General features: G+C 35.2%; 2 protein-coding genes and 1 long non-coding RNA gene across 6 annotated transcripts in view; 2 read left to right on the top strand and 1 right to left on the bottom strand.

The window, feature by feature from the left end:
• Positions 1 to 24,779, bottom strand: part of LOC136040175 (merlin-like) — an 84,131-nt gene that overhangs the window by 48,804 nt on the left and 10,548 nt on the right. Inside the window, exons 3-4 of one of the 3 annotated variants that reach the window (XM_065724322.1) lie at positions 15,400 to 15,605; positions 10,587 to 10,814 (exon numbers count right to left, since the gene is read on the bottom strand). In XM_065724322.1, coding sequence (XP_065580394.1) covers positions 10,587 to 10,814; positions 15,400 to 15,605 — 434 coding nt within the window. Of the gene's footprint in view, positions 1 to 10,586; positions 10,815 to 15,399; positions 15,638 to 24,779 lie in introns of all 3 variants that reach the window. The other 2 variants (XM_065724323.1, XM_065724324.1) reach the window with 2 other exon arrangements.
• Positions 328 to 10,489, top strand: LOC136040178 (uncharacterized). 2 transcript variants are annotated; one of them, XR_010620636.1, is made up of 3 exons: positions 328 to 466; positions 7,373 to 7,551; positions 10,113 to 10,489. It is a non-coding gene; the product is annotated as an uncharacterized LOC136040178 (long non-coding RNA). The 2 variants fall into 2 exon arrangements; XR_010620635.1 differs by having other exon boundaries at positions 7,373 to 7,619.
• LOC136040176 (uncharacterized) lies at positions 16,394 to 23,722 on the top strand. Its single transcript, XM_065724325.1, has 4 exons — positions 16,394 to 16,554; positions 19,505 to 19,694; positions 22,117 to 22,270; positions 23,561 to 23,722. The coding sequence occupies exons 1-4, from the start codon at positions 16,473 to 16,475 to the stop codon at positions 23,654 to 23,656; spliced, it is 522 nt and encodes a 173-aa protein (XP_065580397.1). The 5' UTR covers positions 16,394 to 16,472; the 3' UTR covers positions 23,657 to 23,722.

Below are 24,779 nucleotides of genomic sequence, written 5' to 3'. Positions count from 1 at the left end.
AAAAAGCTTAAACCCTTTTTTCCTGTTAAGATCCTTCATCTTCTATATTTTTCTCTGATACAGTCCCTTATCCAATAAGGCTCTCTTCCCTGGACGGTGACATTTAAATCCCATAAAAATATGATTAATAAAATAAATGAGAAAGCATTAAAGCTAATTAACAAAACAAATTTTTTAGTTAGTTTGGGAGTTTTAACTGCTCAGTTTTTGTTTACGAATACTTTCATTCTCTATAACCACAAGGCTTATCAGGAATTGTTCCTGTGGCTGAACCACGCCAGGGAAGATCATGGGATAAAAGCCTGTTGATTGTTCCGTATACGGCATGTGTTCCATCTGATTTTTCATTTGACATTTTATGTTTGTGAGTTTGGAATGGCCTACCAGAGGCAATTAGAAGTAAACCAAGTCTTGCATCATTTAAAATAAATATAAAAAATATCTGAGTAAGAAGCGTTAAGTAATAGTAAGTAATTTTCGATGATATTTTTCAATTGTTAAAGAGAGTGGGGTTTGTCTAGATCAATATCTGAACAAACTATGAATTAAACGATTGATTAGTACATGCTTTGTGTAATTAATTTTAAACTGCAATTAATAATAATGTATCAAATGTATTTTAAATCAAATAACAATTATGATTAATACTTATTTAAAAATAAGTGATTAATTTACTGGAAGACATCGTACTTATTACGACTCGTCACATGCAACAATGGGAGGGAAATTTTCAATTTACTAAGGGAAAATGTCTTCTTGTCGTTTGGCCTTCGTCGTCCATTCAGAAACCCTCTTAGTGTTAATTCTTACTTTCAGTTCAAAAAACTTGAACCATTTTTCAAAGTTCGTTCTAGGATATCCTTCACCCCTGTAAAATTGCTCCCCGTGATAAATCCTTCCCAGTGAACATCCCCCCTCCAAACAATTATACTTACTTTCCAACAACAAACACAATATGTAAACAAAGGACAAATTGCCTTTTTTTACAAGCCTTTTCCCCAGGCCTGTGAGGGTCACGTCATCCCAAGAGGCAAAGTTATTGGAACTTTCAACTATACTGAACCAAATGGCAATATCAAAATTTAGATCGCATATTTCTTGGGAAAAAAGGAGCGTAGGAGGGAGTGTGACCACCCTGCAACCTTATTGGTTATTATCGAAGTCCACTAAAACTTTTAATTTTCATTCAAATGAACCCTTTCCAAATATTCTAGGACCACTGATTCGATATAATCGTCCCTAGAAAAAGAAAAATAAAAACAAAAAGCCCACAAATAGACACGCATTCATGATCTTTCTTCTGGTAAAATATATGAAACTCCACATTTCTCTATTTAAGAGTTTGGAACCTCTACAGTAGGGTCCTCTGATATACTGAATTCTGTTTTGCGAATTTCATTAAGATCACTTGACTTTCGGGGTATTCCCTGCTTTTTCGATAATCAGGCCACATTCCGTTTATGGGTATCCTACCCCAACCGCAGACGTCTTTTTGTCTCTTGACTTCTTTTCTTATCCATTTCTGTCTCTTTTTATTTGTTTTTAAATGGTAATTAGGCAATGTCTAAGTAGACCAGTGGCGGTTCTAGCCTCTCTTGCGCCAGGGGCAAAACCTCCCCCCCCCCCCTAACTCGAAGAAAATTTTCAGGCAAAATTAAAAAAAATATCATTTATTAACAAGGTTATTTTCAATTCATTAACTGATTGAAAATAAGTTATTATTTATTAACATATTATTAATATCTAATTTATTATTGTTATTATTTTACTATTATTAATTCTTTTAATTTGATTTTTTAACAGCTACTATTCAAAAATTTTCATTTATTAACTGCATCCTCTACTTTGGTAATAAAATTCCAAAAGCTACAAAATGATTACAACCGTTAGACTATTTGTTTGAAATTTTGCACCCCTTAAATTCCTGCACCCGGGGCAACTGTCCCTCTCTAAAACCGCCTTTGAACCGCTTGCTTTAAAATGCTCTAAAACCACTTGCTATATGGTCATATAGCAAGGTCATATCAAATATTAAAATGGATGTTTTCACAAACATAAAGTTTAATATTTCTTCCATTTTGTCCTGCCTTATCAAAAAATATATTGCAACATTGACATGACCTATTTCTTTGCAGACAGATAACAACAAGTAGAAAAAAAATTGATTGCCACTTGGAAACAATTATATTATTTCCTCAATAAAAAAAAGGGATAGAGACGCATACTTGGACAAAAAATAAATCTCAATTGCAGAACCTTTCATAGTTTCGCATAACTAAAACCAATCTTTATCAAGCAGCTCGTAGTAACGAACTGCAAGTAAGGAGCGACGTGACTCAATAGTAATCAAAACTCTAAAAAACAGAATTTTGATATCATAGGTACTTCAAAAGAATTGGCTTATTATACTGACTCCAAACATATAAGATTTATTAGGTTTAGTGTTACCCATCAAATGCTACGAGCTTGAAAAATTTGTGTGATTCGAAGGGAAAACACCGTCTAAAAGTCAAGCATGAAAATCACAACATCAGATTAAACGTATCAGAGAACTCTACTGCAGATATTTCAATGTCCAGTCTGTGAAAATGTAGAATTTTATATTTTTTGCCGTGGATACATTTTCTTTTACCCAGAAATGATCGCATTGACTAATGGACCTAAAATAACGGGAAAGGGCTCATTCAAACAGAAATTAAAAGTTCCAGTGGCTCGTTTAAATGCCCTAAAAGATTTGAGGCCAGGTACCCCCCTTCCTCTCGCACCCCCTTTTCCCTGAAATCGTCTAAAAAATTATGAGATAGCCATTTTGTTCAGCATAGTTGAAAGGCCCAATAGCTATGCCTTTGCAGATAACATGACCCCCTTAACCCTCTGGGGAAAGATCTCTGAGTTATAATATTTGCCCATTGTATACGTAGTACCCTATTTATTATTGGTAAATATGCATAAATTATTCGGTTGTGGGGGACGGTAGAGGTGAATTTCATACCGGAGATTTTCCATGGGGAGCATCTTTGACGAAGACAGAAGTTTCCGTGGGCGAACTTTTCATGGAAACTTTTACACTGCAGAAATTTTCTTGAACTCGGAGGCATTGAAAAAAAGGGGACATTTTTCCGTGGCAAATTGTCACTGATATTGACTTGTTTAATGGATCTTTCCTTGAGTAATTTTTCCATGGAAGGAGAGAGATGAGTAATCCTGCATTATTTAAAAAATGATATAAAATTAAATAAATTGGGGAAAGGAAGGATGTAGGAGTTTGCCTGTTGTCAAAGCACCTGATTCATTGATAACAGAATTAGTAGCATAGGCATAATACCTTTAATGGGGCCCTATCCCTTGGAATAACAGCCCTGAGATTGTTTTAAGCTGGGTGTTTTGTTACAGAGCAAGACGCAGGTGCTTGTTACGTAGTAATGGATGTTTTCCTCTGAGATCTTTTTTATGGTTTTAATGCAATAGAATTATTTATGCAAATGTTTAAAAACCTACTGGTGTAGGTAGGAAAACACTTAGGGCAAGCTACCAGTCAAGATGTTTTCCCCCAAGACGTTTCTCCAAAAAAAAAAAATTGAGCATAGTCCAATGTTTATTTATACCGATGACATAGGTTTTTTGGTGGAGGCTTACAAAAACATTTGTTCGGATTCTTAAATTTCATCTTCACTGGTGCTAACAACAAAGGCGTCCCGTTGCGTGACCTATATATTTACTGACTCTCAAATTTTATTCTCATTGCTGCTACCACAAAAGGGTCCCATTGCGTGGTCTAGATATCTATTGATTTTCAACCACAGCCAAGGGATCTCATTATATAAGAGTTAGTTATTCTCATAGCCAGTAATGGATCGAGTAATCTCTCTTATCCCCTGGGACCCATAAACTCGCATGCAAACATGCAATTTCATCAGTCTAGCTTTCGTGGTAGATCGTGGAAGAAGATTTTTTTAATGATATTATCTGAGCACATTAACAGACACTTCACAGTACACTCTTCAGTACACTAAGGATGCCCCCACCCAAAAAAAATGGGAGAGTGGTGAGTATACACCAATTAGAGCTGATATAATCCTCTATAAAAAATTAACAGCTAAAAATCTTCCTCCCATTTCATTACATTGTTCTCTAGGTGATAAAACCTCTCATTTTATTACGTTAAACACATTTACAGTGAAAATATGTTCCCTATTCAAAACAAGCTTTTCATCAATCGAGGCCTATTCCGGTAGAAGGATTAACAGATGCTAGTTAACAACCGTCATATACAGTATATTAAATAAAAAAAAAGTTTTTTTGAACTCAAAGTAAGGAGCGATATTAAAACTTAAAACGAACAGAAATTACTCCGTGTATGAAAGGGGCTGTTCCCTCCTCAACGCCCCGCTCTTTACGCTAAAGTTTGACTCTTTCTCTCAACTCTACTTTATAAAACAGTAAAAAAAATTAGCGTAAAAACCGGGGCGTTGATGAGGAAGCAGCTATATTTAATTTCTGAACGTTTTTAAATTAAGGCATGTTTTGATTTTGGCTCTCCGCACATGAATAATTAAAATGAAATTTGGATATAAATTTATTCTTATGGCTAAATGGCTTTCTCATAGTTTTGATGAGCCGATTTTGAGAAAAAGGAGCAGGGGAGTAGGCATAGTTACCCTCCAATTTTTAGGTTATTTAAAAAAGCAACTAGAACTTTTAATTTTAAAAGAACGTTTTTATTACGTATATGAGGGGGTTCACCACCTCGTAAATACCTCGCTCTTTACACTAAAGCTTAAATTTTGTCTCAATTCCTTAAGAAAAACCCCTGAAGCATAAAGTCAATAAAATAGTTATTTCAATAAATAGTTGAAATGAATAAAGTTACTTTAGCGTAAAGAGCAAGGTATTACGAGGTGGTGAACACCTCATACGCGTAATAATTTCTGTTCGATTTAAGTTTTAATGCTGCTCCTTACTTTCAGTTGAAAAAAAAATTTCATATTTATTTTTTCGTTGTTCTTAAAAAAAAAATGCTAAGAAATCCTGCGCCCCCTTCATCGAAATTTTCTTCCCCAATAATAAATTCCTCCATGGAAAGATCCCCCAGATAGCCCCATCTCTTCAACCCCTCTCCCAACCAAAAAAAAATCCCCCTGAAAGTGTCTCTACACTTCCAATAACCATTACTATGTGTAAACACTGGCCAAAGTTTGTAACTTGCAGCCCCTCCCACGGGGATTGTGGAGGAGTAAGTTGTCCCCAAAGACATAGTTATTAGGTTTTTCGACTATGCTGAATAAAATGGCTATCTCGGAATTTTGATCCGGTGACATTGGGAAAAAATAAGCGTGAGAGGGGGTCTAGGTGCCCTCCAATTTTTTTGGTCACTTAAAAAGGGCACAAGAACTTTTAAATTTCGGTAGAATGAGCCCTCACACGACATTCTAGGACCAATGGATCGATACGATCACCCCTGGAAAAAATAACAACAAACAAATAAACACGCATCCGTGATTCGTCTTGTGACAAAAAATATAAAATTCCACATTTTGGTAGATAGATGCTTGAAACTTCTACTGTAGGGTTCTCTGATACGCTGAATCTGATGGTGTGATTTTCGTTAAGATTCTACGACTTTTAAGGGGTGTTTACCTCTCCAAACTTAACTAATATATTTAAAATCAGCATCAAAATGCAATTCTTTTGATGTAACTATTGTTATAAAAATTCCGTCTTTTAGAGTTTCGGTTACTATTGAGCCGGGTCGCTCCTTAATACAGTTCGTTACCACGAACTGTTTGATTTCCGTTAAGCCTTTAACTACAGCACATTGTCAGATGTAGGATGAATTTCCGTGAGCGGCTAGCGTCTTGCATAGAATTAATGGGCAAAAAGGGTTCTTTTTAACATTTGCTATGTCCAGTAAATTGAGACATTTCAGCCAAATTCCATCAGAAAGGCATGAATTAATTGTGAAAAGGGATTTTTCAAGGGGAAAAACATATTTATTTTTCCTTAAAATCAAGAGATGATATTTAAATTGATTGCATTTTTAGGGACGATTCCATGCGGGAAATTGGACAAGGTTTTATTTTAGTATAATATTGAATTATTATGTAAGGCCACGCTATATACTGTAAGCAAGAAGGGATAAGTACTCATTTCTGAGGCCATAAAAAAACAATAATTTTGGCTATGTACGGGTTATTAAAGTCGAATTTAATGGGTGGAATATGATGAAACTAGCTTCAAGTTATTTAGAAAACTAAAAACAAAAATGTATTACAAAAGTTTTTTTTAACTGAAAGTAAGGAGCGACATTAAAACTTAAAATGAACAGAAATTACCCTGTATATGAAAGGGACTGCTCCTTCTTCAACGCCTTGCTCTTTGCACTAAAGTTTGACTCTTTCTCTCAACTCTACTTTTTAAAACAGTAAAATCTTCAGTAAAACAGTAAAATCCCTTTATGAAAATCTTCTTCCCCCATGACAAATTCCTCCATGGAAAATTTCTCCCACATAGCACCCTCTTCTCCCCCCCCCCCCTCCCAACCAAAAAATCCCCTTAAAAACGTCTCTACATTTCCCAATAACCATTAATATATGCAAACACTGGTCAAAATTTGCAACTTGCAGCCCCTCCCACGGGGACTGTGGGGGAGTAAGTCGTCCCCAAAGACACAGTTATAAGGTTTTTCGAATATGCTGAATAAAATGGTTATCTCAGAATTTTGATCTGACTACTTTGGGAAAAAATGAGCGCGGGAGGGGGCCTAGGTGCCCTCCGATTTTTTTGGTCACTTAAAAAGGGCACTAGAACTTTTCATTTCCGTTTGGATGAGCCCTCTCGCAAAATTCTAGGACCACTGGGTCGATACGATCACCCCTGGGAAAAAGAAAACAAAAACAACAAACAAATAAACACGCATCCGTGATTTGTCTTCTAGCAAAAAATATAAAATTCCACATTTTTGTAGATAGGATCTTGGAACTTGTACAATAGGGTTCTCTGATACGCTGAATCTGATGGTGCGATTTTCATTAAGATTCTATGACTTTTAGGGGATGTTTCACCCTATTTTCTAAAATAGGGCAGATTGTCTCAGGCTCGTAACTTTTGATAGGTAAGACTAAACTTGATGAAACTTATATATTTAAAATCAGCATTAAAATGCGATTCTTTTTATGTAACTATCGGTATCAAAATTCCGTTTTTTAGAGTTTTGGTTACTATTGAGCCGGGTCGCTCCTTACTACAGTTCGTTACCACGAACTGTTTGATACTAGACAATGATATAGAAAAGGGGAGAAAATAAACAGTTCCGATAGGTATGAGCGCAGAGGGAATGATTTATTTGGAAAACTAAACTTTATTAATATTGCAGGAAAATCCTGAGCAAAGTGTACTCCCGCCAATAAGCCGAGGGTGTGTGATGCAGGAGTTGGTCCCGGTGTACAAATCAGTGAAGATGTGGGGCCTTCTGCGCTCCCCAACTAAGGCAGCGAAGTTGCCGGGGCTTCACTGCAAAGCTTGAGACGAGGCGTTCAGCCCTCCCCCTACAAGGTAATGACGTGGAGTCTTCTATCTCCGGTTTTCACTACGCAATTGTACACCGACAATACAGCCTTCCCGTAAGTAAAATCGCAATTATTTAGTCAAAACGAAATTTTGTCCTCGATATTTTTCGGAAAGCTTGACGGCTTATTATCTGTTTAAGAAGTAAAGACTGAATGTTTTTACGTAGAAGCTGAAAAAGTAATGAATTTGTCTGGATAATAGTCACAAACTGTTAAACACAGCCCATACTTTGATACTATTGTTGGGGCCCCCTGGCCCTAAAAAAACTGATTTTTTACCACGATGAACATAATATATGCTTTTAGTGGTTATCTTTATCGTTCAAAAAAAGAAAATATTTGTAAATCATATTTCTACATTCACTTACTGATATTTTTGTAGACCAATCCTGCTTTCTAGGATTATAATGCGAGAGTATCTAAAATTGCGCCCTCGATATTTTTCAAAAAGCAAAGAAGCCTAACCCCGTATTAACCTAACCCCATATTACAAGCCTAAGCCTCACCACGTATTACGTGTAACTTATCAGAATTTCTTCAACAGTATTCTTGGACTAACCGATTTCTTTGGAGAGGAACCAACCAACAGTCCTCTCGTAAGCACAATTATCTAAGAGTCAAAACGAATATTGAAAGGGAAAATAAATGGGAACAGTATTGGACCTTATTTGATGATGCTGAGAGGGTGGAGGGGCCGTCCAAAATAGGGTTATAGGTCTTGTTTTCATCTTAATAACAGGGACAATCCAATAGTTCTGGGAGATCGTCTGATCCTCAAAAATAGAGGTATATATTTTGTTTTAAACCTAATAACAGGGAGCTGTGATAGTCCTCAAAACAGAGGTCTGGGTTATGTTTTCAGCTTAATAAAAGGGACAAGGTGATGGTTATAGAGGGGAAGGGGCTCTCAATAATAGAGGTACAGGTTTTATTTTCAGCTTCATGACTGAGACGATTAAATGATGTTAGGAGGGAGTCACTCCTGACCCTCGAAAATGGGCCTATAGGTTAAGTTCTCAATGGTTCTGGGAAGGGGACCTCAAAACAGGATTATAGGTTATGTTTCTAGCTTAATATAAGGAAACTGTGCTGGTGTTCAAAAAAAGAGGTGTAACATTTGTTTTCAAGCTAATGGTATATTCTTTTTACAGACTGATAATATTTTCTTTTAATAGCAGAGTATATTCTTTTTTTTAATGAAGAAACCGTAATTGTGTCAAAAGGTAAATAAGTTATTTTTAATTATTAGGTTTACCTACCTGTACTATCACCCCCAACAACTCACGAGCCCTGGAATGATGGCACGGAAACTCTTCTCTTACGGCAAAAACAATTTCAGGACAGTTTCTGTACTAATATGTACCCCGACAAAAGAGAGCAGGAGGGTGAAAATTATTTTGTGAGGTTGTGAGCCCTGTTAGAATAGTTCCCCCCCCCCCCATTTTCGAACTAAACACTTATGTGAGAGATTTCGGCCTCGACGCAAATTTTTTAGATGGTGTGCTCGAGCAAGTGAAACCTAACGAGGTGGAGAGGGGCCTAAAGCAGCAGAAATCCCTCATCCCTAGAGTGACCGTAAGGAGGGGAGCAGGGGGAGTAGGAACTAGTGGAACTGGTTCGCCTCCTGTATTACTGGATTTTTAACCAGATAATTCTGTCTTGCACAATTTTTATGTTTTTAGGGCTGAGTTTCGAGACCCCTTCAATACTCTTACAGCTGATGGTATTGTGACGAATCCAATTGACATAGTCCACTCCTGTGTGGGCAAGATTCGAGCTGGAGAGATATACTCTCCAGTATATAAGTCTGGAGAGATATACTCGCATTACATACAAACGGAAATGCGGACATTTCATCCAGCGTTACACAATTTTGAGGGTATTTTTTTCAGACTAGGTGGCAGCGTTTTCAATAAGGTGGATAGCTATAATGGAATGGGAAGTGGTTCAGTAGTTTTATTTATCGAGAATTTAGATGTAGATGTGACAAAATTTAAAAAGAAATTTGTTTTCAGAGACGCGAAGGGAAGAAAAATTTTATAAAATATAATGCAAATTTAAAGGGGTATAGAGGTGTACAACTCTTACATTTGGATACAGACCTAGAGTGCTTAAAAATATGCAGTTCTCGTGGCAGGCCGTAAACCCTGAAAGATGAGGCCACTAAGACAAATTTGTACGATTTGGCGGTTAATGGGTGGGTGGGGAACTAACAGAGTTTCCTAAAGTGGATTTTAGCTGTTTAAACGGTCAATATCATGTATTGACCGTTATTGACCTGTATTGACTGTATTGACCTGTATTGACTGTATTTTGTTGGAATTAAAAATTTTTGAGAAGGCTGACAAATATTTCACGATTGATGTTACAGTGTTATAATATGACACGGAATTTTATTAGAGGCGACACTCTGTAGAGCTTCTCTATAAGCATGCTAGCGAACCTGATTTAATTGGACATTTTTTTTTTCCAATAAAAAATATTAGTCCGGTTTTAAGCGAGGGTAAAAAGGAGAGGGTGCTTTCATTGACAAATTTTTCTTTCCAGATTCCGCAGAGATTCTCGCCTACCTGAACTCTGTGCAGCTCAACCCCATTTAACTGAACCCTCGTTCACAGAAAGAAAAAGAAGAGACGACCAGGTATCAACCACTTTTTCAAAATTCCCAACAATTTGTTTCGTAATTAATTTTAGTGAAGATATTAAAATAAAAAGAATATACCGTTAGCCAATCAGCTTTGTATTTGAATAAATTTTTTCAGTTGTTAAAAACGGTTCAGTTAAACAGGGTTTGAGCTACACGAGGGTTCAGCAAATGGGTTCAACTGATTGGGTTCAGTTGCATGAGGCCTGATTGGAAAGAGGTTTGATTTCAATGTAGGCTTAGTTAAAAGAGGGTTGTGTTTAACAGTGGTTGAGTTAAACAGGGGTCGAGTTAGACGGTGTTCAGTCAAACAAGAGTTCAGTTAAACAAGGTTTTAGTAGTACCACTTGCCCTGATCTGAAAAAAAAAACACTTACCCTGATCGGGAAATAATTTACACCAAACATATCAAGGTCTTGTACAATTTTTAAATATTCCATCTCTGCTTCATCTCGGGACATTCCAATGTGGTCAGCATACCAAGTTCGAATCCGTTCTTCCCACATTTCTGAAGTCATTTGATACTGTTCCATTACTCGAGCAGGAAGAAATTCTTCAAGAATAAGTGTTCCAGGTTTATAGATGTTCGGGTCAAAATCACCATACTAATAAAAAGAAAAGAAAAACAAAAAGTATCAAAAAATACTGCTTTTCCGACAAAAACGCGTACATTAAAAATAAACAGTACTAAAACCATAACATCAAACATATCTTAAAAAAGGTGTCTTAAGCTTGATTTCAATATTCAAAACGTTTTAAGATTTATTTTTCTATTTGTATTAGTACATGTTGTATGTTTGTTAGCTATAGCGACATTAAAACTTAAAACGAACAGAAATTACTTCGTATATGAAAAGAGATGCTTCCTCATCAACGCCCCACTCTTTACGCTAAAGTTTGACTCTTTCTCTTAACTCTACTTTTTAAAACAGTAAAGTTTTTTTTTTGCTAAATGGCTTTCTCATGGTTTTGATCGAATGATTTTGAGAAAAAAAGGAGCGTGGGAGGAGGCCTAGTTACCCTTCGATTTATGGTTACTTAAAAAGGCAACTAGAACTTTTAATTTTTTTACGAATGTTTTTATTAGTAAAAGATATACGAAAATTACAAATTAGCTTACGTAGCGAACTACTGTATTCTCATGTTTTTGTTACGTATACAAAGGGGTTCACCCCCTCGTCAGAACCTCGCTCTTTACACTAAAGCTTAAATTTTGTTCCAATTTCTTAAGAATGACCCCTGAATCACAAAAGCCGTAGAATAAATTGCTGAAATTACTAAAAAATACTTTAGCCTTGAAAAGAGCGAGGTATTAGGAGAAGATGAGTCCATCGTATGCGTAATAATTTCTGTTCGTTTTAAATTTTAATGCTTCTCCTTACTTTCAGTTGAAAAAACTTTTCATATTTATTTTTTCATTGTATTTTTTTTTAATAATGCTACATAATCCTGCATTCCCTTCATGAATATTTTCTTCCCCCAAGACAAATTCCTCCAAGGAAAGCTCCCCCAACATATCCTCCTCTTCTCAACTCCTCCCCCAACCTAAAAATCCCCCTGAAAACGTCTGTGCACTTCCAAATAACCATTACTAGATGTAAGCACTGGTCAAAGTTTGTAACTTGTGGCCCCTCCCACGGGGACTGTTGGGGAGTAAGTCGTCCCCAAAGACATAGTTATAAGTTTTTTTGACTACACTGAATAAAATGGCTATCTCACAATTTTGATCTGGTGACTCTGGGAAAAAAATTAGCGTGGGAGGGGGCCTATTTGCCCCTCCAATCTTTTTGGTAACTTAAAAAGGGCACTAGAACTTTTCATTTCCGTTAGAATAAGCCCTCTCGCAAGATTCTAGGACCACTGGGTCGATACGATCACCCCTGGAAAAAAAAAACCAACAAAACAAACGAACAAATAAACACGCATCCGTGATCTGCCTTCTGGCAAAAAATACAAAATTCCACATTTTTGTAGATAGGATCTTGAAACTTCTACAATAAGGTTCTCTGATACGCTGAATCTGATAGTGTGATTTTCGTTGAGATCCTATGACTTTTAGGGGTTGTTTCCCCAATTTTCTATAATAAGACAAATCTTCTCAGGCTCGTAACTTTTGATGGGTAATACTAAACTTGATTAAAATTATATATTTAAAATCAGCATTAAAATACGATTTTTTTTATTTAGCTATTGATATCAAAATTCCGTTTTTTAGAGTTTTGGTTACTATTTAGCCGGGTCGCTCCTTACTACAGTTTGTTACCACGAACTGTTTGATGATTGTTTATAGAATTTCTGTTCGTTAAAGATATATTAACAATGGATAAATAGCATATCTTAAAGCCCTGTCACTGAGGGCTGGAGAGGGGGGAGGGGTATCAAACCCAGACCCATAGTTTTTTTTTACATTTGGACTGTTTTGAAAAAAATGGCTATATTAAAATTTCAGGGGAGAGGGGAAGGGGTTGTAAACCCCAGAGACAAAGCGATTTGATATTCTTACTATTTCGAACATAATGGCCATCTCAATATTTTGATCAGATGCATTTCAAGAAAGAGGGCGAGGGAGGGGGCTAGTTGCCCTCCGATTATTCTTGGGTCTTCAAAGGGCTTACATACTTCTGATTTCTAATCGAATGAGCTCCTCCAAAGTTTGTAAGACCACTCCTTCCATATGTAGTGCCTCTGGGGAAAAAAAATAAGGAAGCTATTTAATATTTATTTATCTTTGATATTTAATATTTATTTATCATATATATATATATATATTTATAACTATTACTTTTATTTTTGTTATGATTGTTTCTTTTTATTTCTGTTGATTTTGAGTTCCATTTATCCTTTAATAGCAATTTCGGGTCATTTTGAGTTTGAACTATAGTAGGAATTAATTTCTAGTGATCTCGATTTCAAAATGGTTTTCGAACCATTTGGAAAAACCTCTTTTTATGCTAAGATTTTTTTTAATTAATTACCGATGATTTTTATTAGCAAAATTTTAATTGATTTCTGCCCTTTTTGAATTACCAGCGTTTTTTGTTGGTTAATATAATGAATATTTATCTAGTCTTTTATGTCTCATGCGTATGATTGACACCCCCTCAACATTTTCCAACAGTTTTAAATTAATACCGTTAGCTTGGAAACTCAGGAGCAAATATGATCACTTTTCTCAATAATCAATCTTGTATATTAGCAATGGTCACCTTTTATAACGTACAACTTTTGCCCCTGGGGCTGTAGGGGTTTTACCAACCCCAAATGTATAGTTATTTGAGTTTTCGACTATTTTGCACGAGATGGCTATTCCAAAATTTTGGTACACAAACAAAAGATCAGCTGATAAATAAAGTGTTAGAAATCAATGAATCAACTGAGGATGGAAAACATTGACCTATGACATTATCTTCAAGAAGCATTGAAAGAATAACCAATGAGTACGATCAATGCAAGATTTCATAACATAAATATAGCAATTGAAAACTTATTTCATTTTAAACTTTCATAGTATCACTTTATTATAGCTTAATTATAGCTAAACAATGGAATTCAGCAAAATTATATCCTGGGTTCCCATTTTTATTACTGATTGTACCCATTCTATAATACCGCACCGGAGATATTGCTCTCTAGAAAAATATTTATCGGGAAGAATATTTTATAACAAGGAAATACTTTGTATTGAAAGGATTTAACTATATACTGCAAAGAGTACGGGTTGGACCAACCACAACCTTGATTTAGCCTCCACCCGGATCCAAAATAAGACTTTTTATCCAGTTTTGTTCTTTTATATAGTAAAATGTGTGAAAACTTATGTAACAAGCGACACTAATATATCTAGCTTGTCTATGCTAATTAACTATTTATGACAATATGGTAAATATATTGCCATTGTCTCAAAATTTGGATCGGATCGATCTGGATATTGGTGATATTGGTCGCCCTAATCACTTTTGACTCTCAAAACGTAACTAGAACTTTCCAATTTCTAAGTAAAGGAGCCTAATCCAAAGTTTAGTAGGTGAAATGGGGGATTTTTTTTTAAATATCTGTTCTGCGATAATGCTTTTCGTGTAAATTTTTGAAAGTAGTAACGTTAGTTCAGCTTCAGCAAGGCAGTAATTTATAACCATCAATAAATTTGTTTGACTTTGCAATAAGAGAATGAATATCAAAAGCATCGACTGTCTTCCCAGCATCGTATAGGGGACACTTCACAGGATTTTTTGTCTCTATTAGTTTTCATGGATGATTTTTTTTTTTTTATCTCTGCTTTGGTCCCAAGATACTTAAGAAATCACTACAGTTTGGTTTGGTTGTGGTGTTTCTAGTGTAGATAAAAAAAAACAACATTTTAATGAAGTATATTTTCTAACCCACTTAATAAATCCGCGCGATTTAATTTAGTTGTAGTGTTTCTGCGGTAGATAAAAAAGCATTTCCAGAAAGTATCTTTTCTAAGCTAGTTAAGGAACCCACGTAATGTGGGTTGTTTTTACTGTTTCTTCGTTAAATAAAAAAGCATTTTATCCAGAATCACATTTTAGCATGAGATCACTATTGTCGAAAACCATTAACTGGAGGTTTACAACCCCCAACCTTAAACAACAAGGATTTTTTTTTCTTTTTTTTTGGCAAATCACTAACATAGGCTATTTCGCTTTTTCTTCGCCCTCTTCTTCCATAAAAAACCATCCTGGGCATTAAGAGTCTCAGGCAACCCTGTTTTCAAGAATCTAAGGGTAAAGGTGACAATGGTGATATTGAAGACCAAACGAACAAAATTTTTTAAGCGGAAAACGTAGAGAAGAAGGTGAAAATAGTTACGTTTATTTAGAATGGCGTAAACTTTACAATTTCTGGGCTTTCTTTCTAGTCTCCCAAAAGATGGGATAGGGCTAATATCAATGGCCATCTCAATTGGGCACACACAGAAAGAGCTCAAAAGGGCAGAAAACCTTCTTTTATTAATATTACTTTCAAAAAAGTATCCCAAATGTTCAAATTAAAAATACAAGTTGCTCACCTTCGATTGAACTGCATACGAAGCAAGAAGAAGGGGGGCAGTAAATATTCCTTGCAAGAAGAGCAGATACTATGTCGTCTCTTGCACAACCTCCTCCACAATACCCCGTGCTTTACAAAGAACAAAAACTGGCAGGGAAATTAAAAATGCAACTTGCTTACCTTCGCTTGAACTGCATACGAAGCAAGAAGAACAGCAGCCTCAGGGGGGCAGTAAATATTCCTGTTCAATATCATTTGCTTCGCTTGCAAGAAGAACAGATGCTGTGTGGCCTCTTGCACAACCTCCTCCGCAATATCTTCTGGGAAGTACTTGACAAAGAATGAGAAGTGACAGGGAAACATCTTCTTCACATCTTGCTCGATAACTGAAAGAGCCTGTTTACGTCTGAAATCCCAACTAAAAGGACAAGGGAGCGGGTGTGAAGAGTGCGTACCAATACGGTGACAAGAATTTGCCATAGCCTTAATCAGTTATTTTTCATAGGACCACCCTGCCTTTTTATGATGAACAAACGATAGTTCAAGTAGGGATAACTCCTTTTATTAGACAGCCAAAAACAATAAAACGACTTGTTCCTGTTTAAACTTTTATATGTTAGCCATAATTTGTTTGTTTTTTCATTAGCTTAGACAAGCTAGATATATTAGTTTCGCTTGTTACAGAAGTTTTCACAAATTGTAATATATAAAAGAATAAGACTGGATAAAAAGTCTTTTTTCGGGGGGAGAGGGAGGCTAAAACAAGGTTGGTTGAACCCATATCCTTCGCAGCATATAGTTAAATGCTTTCGATGTAAAATATTTTCTTGTTACAAAACATTCTTCCCGATATTATTTTTAAAGTTGTTAAATCAGGAGAATCAATTTTAGACTTAATAAATCGTTTAATAATCAATATAGCTTCATATTATAATTTTAACTTGAATTTTCTCAATTTTTCAAAAATATTTAGAAAATAATTTTTCAAAATTGCTCTCATTTGTCCCTGATTAAAACGGGACAAAAATCCCGCATTTTCCAATAAACTTGATTTATTTCCGCAATGTTTGCATTATTTAGACGTACCATAAAATCAAAAGTACATCAAAATATAATTATCTAAATTTAACAAAAATGGAAACTTGGACTCTGATTAATCTTGTTTGTATATTTGATAAGACGTTTTTGCATATAAATGCTGGCCCAGAATGGACTAACTCAAGCTGGCGTCTCAGTGACTTACCATTTTCAAGATGAAGACTTTCTTTGTAGTTCTCGCCATAGTGGCAGCCGCTAGTGCTCGCAATCTCAGACTCACAGGGGTCGAAGACTGTGGTAAGTATTATCCAACATTCTCAAACTAAAAATCTCAAATTTACGAAATGAAGTTATCCACTTCATCCATTTTCCTGATACTTGACGCCATCTAATCATCATCGTTTAGCGTATTCTTAGCCTAATCAAACATGATTTTCCCATATTATTTTTCAATCCTGACCCCACCTCAAAATTCCCAAAACTTCCAGAAATCAACTTATTTCTCCAAAGATTCAATCAAAAACTAAAATCACCCGCCTAATCAAATTCTAGGAGAGGCAAGGCCGTATCTAGGGGGGATTATGGCTTTCTAGACCCCCCCCCGCCCCAAATGTTTGCCCGACTCGTGAGAACGCAACAAAAATGAATATAAACGAATTTTTTATGTGTTTTTAAGTTTGTCCCAACTGTTTGTCCGACTCGTGAGAACGCAACAAAAATGAATATAAACAAATTTTTGATGTAGTTTTTTCTACCCCCACCAAAAAATTCCGGTTGTAAACACCCTCCCCCCCTCCCAGAAAAAAATCCTGGATACGGACCTGAGGAGACGTTACCTTTATGGTTAACTTTTTGACCGATTTGCGCTTATGTTTCACTTTAACGTTTTTTTAAATATGTGATTCATTGTCAAAAATCAACTAACTTTTAGTTAAGAGTAGTGAATTTAACGGGCTTGGTAAAAAAAAAAGAAAAAAAAAGATTGAGCATGTGCTTCCCGGACAAATCTTCTTTAAAACTCATAGACATTCCGCGATTTTGAACTTTCTCCCATGCCCCCTCCTAGCTAAATGCTCGTAGCGCCAGAGATGAATTTTGTTTTTGTTTTTATGATTCATACCAACATCTTAATTTTTCAAAATTCAAACATACAAAAACTTTTAATAGTCCTTCTAATACTCTTTCAAAGCTTTTCATTTATTTGATGCATATGTTACAGTGGCTGTCCCAAATTCGATAATATCAACATTCACCAGTGAACATCCGGAGGTTTCCAAGGTTGCAAGGTTTGATGATGACAGGTTAGGTTAGGTTTTTGACCCATTTCTAATATTTATAACCAAATTTTACCTAATCTAAGCTAAGATTAGCTTAGACTTTTACCAACATAGGTTTTGAAACCTATGTTTTACCAACATAATGTTTACCTAATGTTTTACCAACTTTTACCAACATAGGTTTGATACAAATGTTTGACAATAATCATATAGTTCAAGTTCAGGAAATCCATTATTTAGGTTTTTACATTGATTGTAATGTTTTGTGGAAGCGCCACAGTGATGTTGTTGCAAAAATGTGGCACATTGTTGACACAAAAGGTCACACAACACTTTGTTGACTGTGATGTCAACAAAGATTGCCCGCTACCTTGGAGCAATTCAAATAAGTTTTTACCTCCGAGAGTTTTATTGCTTTTATACCACACTCTGATTCATTCATATATTCCGTATGGCTGCATGTGGGCAAGCAATTTTTTTTGCGAATTTTAAACGTGTTTGATACAAATGTTTGATAATAAGCATATAGTTCAAGTTCAGGAAATCCATTATTTAGGTTTTTACATTGATTGTAATATTTTGTGGAAGTGCCATAGTGATGTTGTTGCAACAATGTGGCACATTGTTGACACAAAAGGTCACACAACACTTTGTTGACTGTGATGTCAACAAAGATTGCCCGTGACCTTGAAGCAATTCAAAGTTTAAATAAGTTTTTACCTCCGAGAGTTTTATTGCTTTTATACCACACTCTGATTCATTCATATATTCCGTATGGCTGCATGTGGGCAAGCAATTTTTTTTGCGAATTTTAAACGTGTTTGATACAAATGTTTGATAATAAGCATATAGTTCAAGTTCAGGAAATCCATTATTTAGGTTTTTACATTGATTGTAATATTTTGTGGAAGTGCCATAGTGATGTTGTTGCAACAATGTGACACATTGTTGACAGAAAAGGTCACACAACACTTTGTTGACTGTGATGTCAACAAAGATTGCCCGTGACCTTGAAGCAATTCAAAGTTTAAATAAGTTTTTACCTCCGAGAGTTTTATTGCTTTTATACCACACTCTGATTCATTCATATATTCCGTATGGCTGCATGTGGGCAAGTAATTTTTTTGTAAATTTTAAACGTGTTCACGTTCTTCGAAATAAAAAATGCGTCTTATTGGTGGATATGTTGAAGGGGATCACAACAACACAGCTTGCTTCAAAAAGTTGCAAGTACTGAATGTAGACAGCTACGGGAGTACCAAGTTGGAATCTTTACTTATCAATGTTGGCATAATTTAAGTCCAGAGATTTTTCGTGATTACTTTAGTGAAAAGTAGATCTTAGCCTAATTATGAGTGATTTTCGTCCCACATAGAAGTAGAAACAGGGCCAGTTTCCCTACTAGATTTTCGGGGCCTAATGTGTCGAACTCTGTTCCAGAGAGGATTCGGGCGGCTGAGCACTTGGGGTTATTTAAAAAAAAAATTGAAAAAGTGTTTGCTAGGCCAAGGTTCTTAGTTCTTTTATTTATTTATTTATCTTTTCTTTGTTTCTCTATTGTCTGTTTATTGTTATGAGATTGGTTATTATTATTGATGAGTTGATGAGGGATTGGTTGTTACTAGTTATTGTTTGTTTGTTTTTTTTTTTTTTTGCTTTTTTTTGTAGAGAATTATTAGTTAGAAAATGAGTTATGTACCCGCCCAGTCGCAAGTGCAATTTTGTATCTTTTTTGGGGCTGGTACTAGCATATTAATTAAATGTATTTGATTTATAAATAAAGTTAACTAAACTGAACTGAATTCACGGTAACACATAGATAAATTTAAGTTCTGGCTTCTCTTACATCAGGATACTTTAAGCTGTTCATAATTTTATTTCGGGTAAAGTCATTATACCTTATACATTGCTAACTCATTAGAATAAAACATTTGTTAAATAAAAACCTTAGAAATAGTATTTTTTTGCAGGCGGAACCATTGTAAGTGGAAGTGGAGCAATCTACACGGATCCAATTTTGGTCCCTGGTTCTGGTGAGGGAGAATTGACTCTTGTTTTCTCCCAAGACCTTCCAACTGACCTGCAGCTCGAAAAAAGGGTCGTGAAACAGGGCTCTGGTGAGATGGTACCCTGCTTAGGAAACGGCTTTTTGGGATCTTGGTAAGAAAAATAATTATCTCTCTAATATATAAATATATATATATAATATATATATATATATATATATATATATATATATATATATATATATATATATATATATATATATATATATATATATATATATATATATATATATATATATATCTCAAAATGAACAGAATTCCTAAAATAAGATCAGAAACCCCATCATACACCATCGTTCACCATACACCATATGCTAAAGTCTTGAAGTTCTTTCAAAATACTTCTCATTTAAATTCAACGACCCTCGTGTTTGGGCAGTCTTTGCAACAAAACTAAGACAAAAAGTTGGAATTCAGCATTGAGGTAGAAGAAGTTTATAGAATAACGTCTTATCGTTTTGAGTTTTAATGTTGCTGACTACTTTCAGTAGAAACAACTTATTCTTTTTTTTTACTTAATTTCTCAGATTTTACATGACGTTTTTACGTGACGTTAGACGCTTTACGTCTTAATTTCTTACGTTTTTCCATTTATGCCTTTCTCTTCCCTGCCACCTCAAGGACAAATTCACTGGAATTTTAAATCCCTCAGAAAATTCTTTCCTTGAGAATTCCTCCTGCAGTATAATACCCAAATATATACCAATAACAAATCCCATATTTAAACAATGGGCAAATTGCGTAGCCTACAGACCTTTTGTTAGGGGATATGGGGCTCGTGTTACCCAAAAGACATAGTTATTGGAGCTTTCAACTACGCTGAATCGGATATCTGATATCTTTTGATCAGATGTCTTTGGTAGAAAAATGGACGTAGGAGCAAGGGGGGAGAGGGGCTAGTTGCCTTTCAATCTTTTTGTTCACTTAATAAGGGCACTAAAACTTTTGATTTCTGTTCGAATGAGCCCTCTTCTGATCTTCGTGGACCATTAGTTCAATACGACCACTCCTGGGGAAAAAATTAGAACACACGCATCTGTGATCTTTCTCTGGTAAAAGATACAAAACTACACATTTTTGTTGATGGGAGCTTGAAATCTCTATTGTAAGGTTCTTTTATATCATGAATACGATGGTGGGATTTTGATAAGGGTTAAATGACATTTTGGGAATGTTGCTCCCTTTTTCAAAAATCAAGTAAATTTTCTCAGGCTCGTAGCTTTGATGGGTAAACTTAATGAATTTTGCACATTTAGAACCAACATAAAAAACCAATTGTTTTGATGCATCCAGTTTTTAGAGTTTTGGCTATTCTTCGGTCGTGTCAATCCTCACTTACAGTCCGCTACCACGAACTACTATTTCTTCCTTCCCTGTCTTTCCTCAGTAAGTATTTTTAGGAAAACAGGGAGGTTCTTTGGTCTTTTAGGACCTGGAAACGGGCAAAGATAAACTTACTGTTCCTGATCAGCTTAAAACTTACAGCCAGAAGAAACTGGACTAAGAGCAACCCAATGTACAAAAAAGGGGAAATAATAAGGAATGTTGTTTACTAATACGGAGGTTTTGACCCAATTAAGCGTAGAAAAATGTTTTCAGCCAAAGAGGTTGCAGTCACGTAAAGAGGTTACATGTAAGCTAGATGTTTCTGCAAACAGAAGAGTTAAAAAGAAAATCCACACATGTTGAAGACATTGCAACCAAAAGGGGTTGTAGTCACAATTACCAAAGAGATTTCAGTCACAATTATACATGTAGGGATATATCCTGTTAGTAAAGTTTCTGCAAAAAGAAGAGATAAAAGAAAATTCACAAATAAAAAAAACGTCAGATCAGACCTCAAACGTCAAACTTTGCATGAGATTCTAATTTGATGGCTATATTAAAGATCGTTAATTCAGAAAACCAAATTACTATATATTATAATTCCTATAGTAATGATTTATAAGGAAACCAAGTTTCAAAAAGTTTAGAAAAGAACTTTAATGTACAAATTAAGGCACCCATGTAGGGGGAGGAGAAAAGATTCGGGTCCTTGATGTCCTCCTAATATTCTTGCTCTCATACTGGTTCCATTTCACAGACTTAATCATTGATGATCAGGGCATGTAGTCAGAATAGTCAGGCGGTTTTTATTATTGTTTTAGAATTTGGTAGTTTTATAACTAACAAACGGTAGTTAAAAAAAGTTATATTATTAGTTTATAATATGGTAGTTATAAAAAAAAGGTGAGTTATTAAGGTTTCATTTTTGATCGCGAAAAAAATTGACATTTTCAATGATTACACATTTCAAAAAATTTAAGGTTTTCAAATTTGTCAGAGTTTTTTTCAAATAAAACCTTTACTTACCGTCATTTTCAAGTAAGACCGATAAATAAATTTTTATATTCAATAGCATAGCTACAAACCCCCTAATTAGAGCTTTTTTTAAGATGGTTACTTAGAGAGATTATCGTCAAAACTGTACAACGATATGAAAGACTCAAACTCTTTAATTTATTTGATTTTTTCAGTGACGTTGACGTTTGCGGTGCCATCACGACACAACCCGACGTTTTCTGCCCGTACTTTCCACCCGATGTTCCATGCGAGTGTCCATTGCTAGCAGGAGAAACATCTTTTCCTCTTACCCTTAACCTCCCAGCTGAATATATTCAATTTGGCCCGGTAAGTCTAATACACCTTCAGATACTAATTCTAGTTCAGTTTCATTGATACTTCAATACCAGAAGTCAGTAGCGGTATTAGGCCTTGTAATCTAGGGAGGGGGTATACCATATGAGTGTTAAAGTATAAGACTCATGGGATCATTAGATCACTAGAAATTGTGATCATTTACTAGGGATGGCAGCCTTGCCCTTAAGCCACGTAAAACCAGAGACAGAAAAATTGATTTTCTTTTTCTCTCTTTTTTTAGAGCGTTTATGAAAAAAACTTATGTACTCTGCTAGTGACCACTAGCAATAACGATAACAAAAAATATCTCTGGTGACCATTAAATAAATCAGTAGAAATCACCACATCACTAGAAATCGCTAGAAATAGTGATCAATCACAAGAAGTGGCAACCCTGCCCTTCAATCACGTAAAACAAGAGACAGAAAATTGATTTTTCTTTATTAGGGCATTTATGAACAAACCTTTAAGATGTACTCTGCTGCTGATCGCTAGAAATATCTCTAGAAATGTATCTAGTTATCACGAGGAATCACTAGATCACTAGATATAGTGATCATTCATTAGGGGTGGCAACCTTGCCCTTAAGCCATGTAAAACCAGAAACAAAAAATTGATTTTCTTTTTCTCTCTTTTTTAGAGCGTCTATGAAAAAATCTTATGTACTCTGCTAGTGACCACTAGTAATAGTGGTCATTAGAAAAATCTTAAGGTCATTAGAAACATCACTAGAAATCACCAGATCACTAGAAATCGATACAAATAAGAATCGATCACTGGGGGTGGCAACCCTGCCCTTCAGTCACGTAAAAACAGAAACAGGAAATTTATTTTCTTTTTCCTCTCTTTATTAGGATGTTTATGAAAAAAAACCTTATATATATCCAAAAAGTATATCTAATGATCACTAAGATTCACTAAATCACAAGAAATAGTGATCTATCACTAGGATTAACTAAATCACAAGAAATAGTGATCTATCACTAGGGGTGGTAACCATGCCATTAAGCCAAATAAAACCACATACAGAAAAATTGATTTTCTTTTTTTCTCTTCTTTTTAGAGCGTCTATGAAAAAAAAAATCTTGGAGATGTACTCTGTTGGTGACCATTAGTAATAGTGGTTATTAAATATATATCCAGTGATCATTAGAAATATCGCTAGAAAAGATCATTAGAAAATCGCTAGAAATAGCGATCAATCAGCAGGTGTGGCAACCCTGCCCTTAAACCATTTACAACCAGAGACAAAAAAATTATTATCTTTTTCTCTTTTTTTAGGGTGTCTATGAACAAACCTTGAAGATGTATTCTGCTGCTGATCCAGCAACAACTCTTGGATGCTTTCTGATGACGTTTACACTTGCTGAAGCTTAAGACCGTCAAATAGATATGTCTTCATTATCCTTTTTATAAAAGAAGACAATAAAAACGTGCCAAATACCGTTTTCAGTTGTCTGATCTTATGGAACAGTTTCGAGTTAGAACCAAATAGATATGCATAGTAGCTGCAGTATAAAAGATCTGAAAAGCAGTAATTAACAAGCCTATAAAAATATTTGAAAGTTGCTAGTCTAGGAGATATCTCTAAGAGACAGCCTGCTAGTCTTGGCGAAAAAGGAGACAGATCCCTGCTACCACTGCAAAAAGCGATTTCCCTTGTTGTTCAAGATGGGAATTTAAACCTTTAGTTTAGAAGAAACGGGTTTTAATCAAAACAATTTCAACGATTCAGCTTTATTTAAATCCTCTACCATTTTGGTTCTAGGTGTTAACCCTCCGGAAAATACCACCCCACAGAGAATACTCCCCCCACGGAAAATACTCTCCCCTACCCTGCGGAAAATACCCCCGGAAAGGCATAGGAGTTTTGAGTCCTCCTCGCATTAATTTCTGCTCGTTTGGAGTTTGACTAGGTTATTCAACGTATTTTCCTTTTATTTAGTTTAATTTATTTATTGATGCTGATTTGTGGTAGTTCATGCTTGGTCGATTATTTGATTCTAGTGTTACTCAATTTTAGTTTAATGGAGTTTTTCAGTTTTCTTTGAAAAACTTATTTTGTGAATTTTTTTTTTAAACTAATTTCTGTCCGTTTTATATTGATATAGTCTATTTCTGAGGAAAAAAACAATAGTTTTTTATTTAATTTAAATAGCTTCTTATGTAAATAGCTAGAGAAACTTGTCAGATATTTTTAAACAAACACACGCTTTTGAAAATCCAGACGCAATTGTTGGTGTTTAATTTAGTTTCATACCTCCTGACAGCTTGGATACACTTACACACTTTTGATTTAGTTAAATTTTAAGATCAGTAGTAAAGAAGTAGCTCCGAAGAAGAAGAAGAATAACCTCAGTCTTTATTGGGACACTGATGTCTTGTCTTAGTTGCAATCAGCAAACACACAGTGCGTTTTGGTTTTATGTTAAAGCAAAACTGGATGTTAAAGCAAAATTGCAAAATTATGTTAGATCAAAATTTGACCTTAATATCCTCA

Source organism: Artemia franciscana, chromosome 20 (assembly GCF_032884065.1).
Source record: "Artemia franciscana chromosome 20, ASM3288406v1, whole genome shotgun sequence".
NCBI lineage: Eukaryota > Metazoa > Arthropoda > Branchiopoda > Anostraca > Artemiidae > Artemia > Artemia franciscana.
The sequence above is the reverse complement of the archived record's forward strand: the minus strand, read 5'-3'. Positions and strand labels throughout refer to the sequence as shown.